General features: G+C 29.9%; 1 protein-coding gene across 1 annotated transcript; it reads right to left on the bottom strand.

Annotated features, from left to right (window-relative positions):
• Positions 1 to 236: 236 nt before the first annotated feature.
• LOC124917306 (jasmonate-induced oxygenase 2-like) lies at positions 237 to 2,335 on the bottom strand. Its single transcript, XM_047457763.1, has 3 exons — positions 1,818 to 2,335; positions 698 to 1,016; positions 237 to 528 (listed from the first exon to the last, which is right to left on the bottom strand). Exons 1-3 carry the CDS (start codon positions 2,333 to 2,335, stop codon positions 277 to 279), a joined length of 1,089 nt encoding a protein of 362 aa, XP_047313719.1. The 3' UTR covers positions 237 to 276.
• Positions 2,336 to 2,788: the final 453 nt, after the last annotated feature.

Genomic DNA, 2,788 nt, shown 5'->3' on the forward strand with positions numbered 1-2,788 from the left:
CTTATCTATTTGATTTTCGAATATTTGATTATTCTAGGTGGTTAGAATAAAGCAAATGAGCTATGTCTTTTTTTTTTCTTTTGAAATTTTTAATAAAATGACAAATAAACCGTTTTAAAAATAAAATAAAATGAGAAAGACCCAAACAAAGACACCCATATCTTATTGTTTTGTCTTGAAGATAATTTAGATAGTCATGAAGATAGATAGATGGAACTTGAGGAGATTAGGAAACATATAATAACACAACATAGATAAATAATTATTGAAAAGTGATTAATTGGGTGACTTATGTGATTCAACTTGAGACTTTCCACGAGGTCCATTCATCCTAATGAATAGCCTATACTCATTATATGTCATTCTTGGGTAAAGAGGCTTCAGCTTCTCCTTAGCCAGAAATTCCTTGACCGGTTCAATATAGATATCACCCTTTGGATTGTAAAAGTAAGCCATAGAAACCCTTTCCTTTTCCGAATTCACCATCACCCTATGATCCACACTCTTCATTCTCCCATTGCTTAGAACCTTTCATTTTAAAATCAAGATCAATATCATCGGTCTTTAAAGTTTTGTTCTTTTTTATTTAACTTGTTATATTAAAAACATTAATAGTTTTGTATTATATTTAACATAACTAATCTAATTTAGTTAGCTAAATGTTATAATAGTTTTTATTAGGTATTAGATTATATACCTGAATCTGGTCCCCAATGTTGACAATAATTGCGTTTGGGACAGTTTCTACGGTGACCCACATTTCACCTCGACGAACTTGAAGGCCAGGGACATTTTCATCGGGATAAAGAAAAGTCATTCCGCCTGGATCGGAATGAGAGGAGAGTCCGAGAGTTAGGTCTGGTTGAGGACACTTTGGATAAAAATTAACCCTCAAGCAAGCAGTGAAATCTTCTCCACCAAAGGCATCTTGTAAATGGTTTTCTTTTAACCCAAGGATTAATGACAAAGCCCTCATTAATTTCCCCCCCAATTTAACCATTTCTTGACTATATTCCCTAAAACCAATAAACAAACATCAAAGAGTACAAATTCATTAAATTTATTGTATACAAAATTTAGGAAACTAATTGGGTTATTTTTGTATGAAATGAAAGCCATATAATTTAATTATTTCTATCTCACTAATTTATTTATCAAAATTGTGATATTACATAAATCACATTTTTGTTCAAATTAAAAAAAATATAGATGTTCAAGTAAATAAGTGATTTCTTATCTTAATTTATTACATGCAATTAACAATTTATTTATAAATTTAAATTGTAATAATATCTAATTAACCATACTTTTCAAAAAAAAGTTATATATTTTTGCTCAAAACAAAAATACATATAATTTTATTTTTCAAAAGATTACAAAATCTGAACTCCATCACCTAACTATACAACTTTTTAAAATTTAATCAAAATATATTAAAATAAAATGACCATACCATTTTATTAATCCACGGGCTTATAAAAATAATTCTAAATAAAAAAACTCAACAAATTAAAACTAAAAGGAAAAAATCAAAACAAAAAAGATAAATACAAAAAATTTAGATTGATATTAACTATGAAAACACAATATAAAAAAAATAAAAATTCAGCACTAACAAATTAATATCATTATTGATTTCAGTTCTTATTTGATTTAGTTTATATATATATAGATTATAGATAGATATATTTAACCATTTAGAATACTTGTGTTGTGACACTTCAAGTTAAAGAAGTGTTCATAAATTTTTACATTTTGTAAGTTTCTACTTTCTATCTTTACGTAGAGTACATGCAAATCAAAATTTGATTATTTACCTGCAGAAAACAGGATCCCGAGGCCATTTTTCCATGTCCCTAATACTTTCAGGAAAACAATTAAGAAAAAAATAATCACCCCAATCCAATTTCGCCCCCTTTTCAATTCCAAGCCTGCTTCCATATCCCTCATAAGTCACAGGAGAATTAGCATATACCTGTTTTTCTTCCATTCTCAGGTGAAAAAACTCACGCCAAGTCTCCCTAGTATTCCTAAGCATTTCCACCGGCACGCCATGGTTAACAGCTTGGAAGAATCCCCAGTCCCGACAAGCCGAACCGATGAGATCCAGAGTGTCTGCATGGAGGCTGGCTTCAGCCGAGAACAATCCGGAGATATCGATGACCGGAATGTTGATTCGAGTTGAATCCGGCGAGATCGAGGGCTTAGATTGATTAAGAGATGGCCTTTGAGATGGTGGTTTGATGTAAGTTTCAGGGATTTTGAAGATGCCACTCTCTGATAAGGATTGAACTCTCACGATTGGCTCAGGCCATGTCTGCAAGTTTAGAGTCATCTTGAGAGTGAGTTCAAAGAGAAGAAGAAAGTGATGATGATCTTCATAGATGTAACACCACACTCATATATATAGATTGGAGAGGACACAAATATTTTTTTAACTTTTTTTTTTTCTAACTATCAAAGAAAAATTCAGCATATTTTTACATTTTGCATGGAAAGTAAATTGAATAAAAAAAATATTTTATTTATATATTATAAAAAATTTAACTAATTTAAAATAATCATATAATACTTTTTTCCATAAAATATGTTTGATAATTTAAAATATTGATGTTTGTTTGATTTAACTTTATAAAAATTAAGTAATACATTTAATTAAGCTGGGTGAGTATGGTGGATTAATCCGAAATCCAATGTAATTCGAATCCTAAATACTAATTCGGATTGGATATTTCAGATTGGATTGAGATCGGATCGGATTGAATTAAATCGGATTGGATTGGGATTA

Source organism: Impatiens glandulifera, unplaced genomic scaffold (assembly GCF_907164915.1).
Source record: "Impatiens glandulifera unplaced genomic scaffold, dImpGla2.1, whole genome shotgun sequence".
Classification (NCBI taxonomy): Eukaryota; Viridiplantae; Streptophyta; class Magnoliopsida; order Ericales; family Balsaminaceae; genus Impatiens; species Impatiens glandulifera.

Excerpts from the sequence above, each read along its gene's own strand:
- LOC124917306 (XM_047457763.1), bottom strand. The coding sequence starts at position 2,335 with ATGACTCTAAACTTGCAGACATGGCCTGAGCCAATCGTGAGAGTTCAA. Across the intron at positions 1,017-1,817 it reads CGGGATCCTGTTTTCTGCAG|GGAATATAGTCAAGAAATGG; the intron begins GTAAATAATCAA and ends TATTGGTTTTAG. Across the intron at positions 529-697 it reads ACATTGGGGACCAGATTCAG|GTTCTAAGCAATGGGAGAAT; the intron begins GTATATAATCTA and ends TTAAAATGAAAG.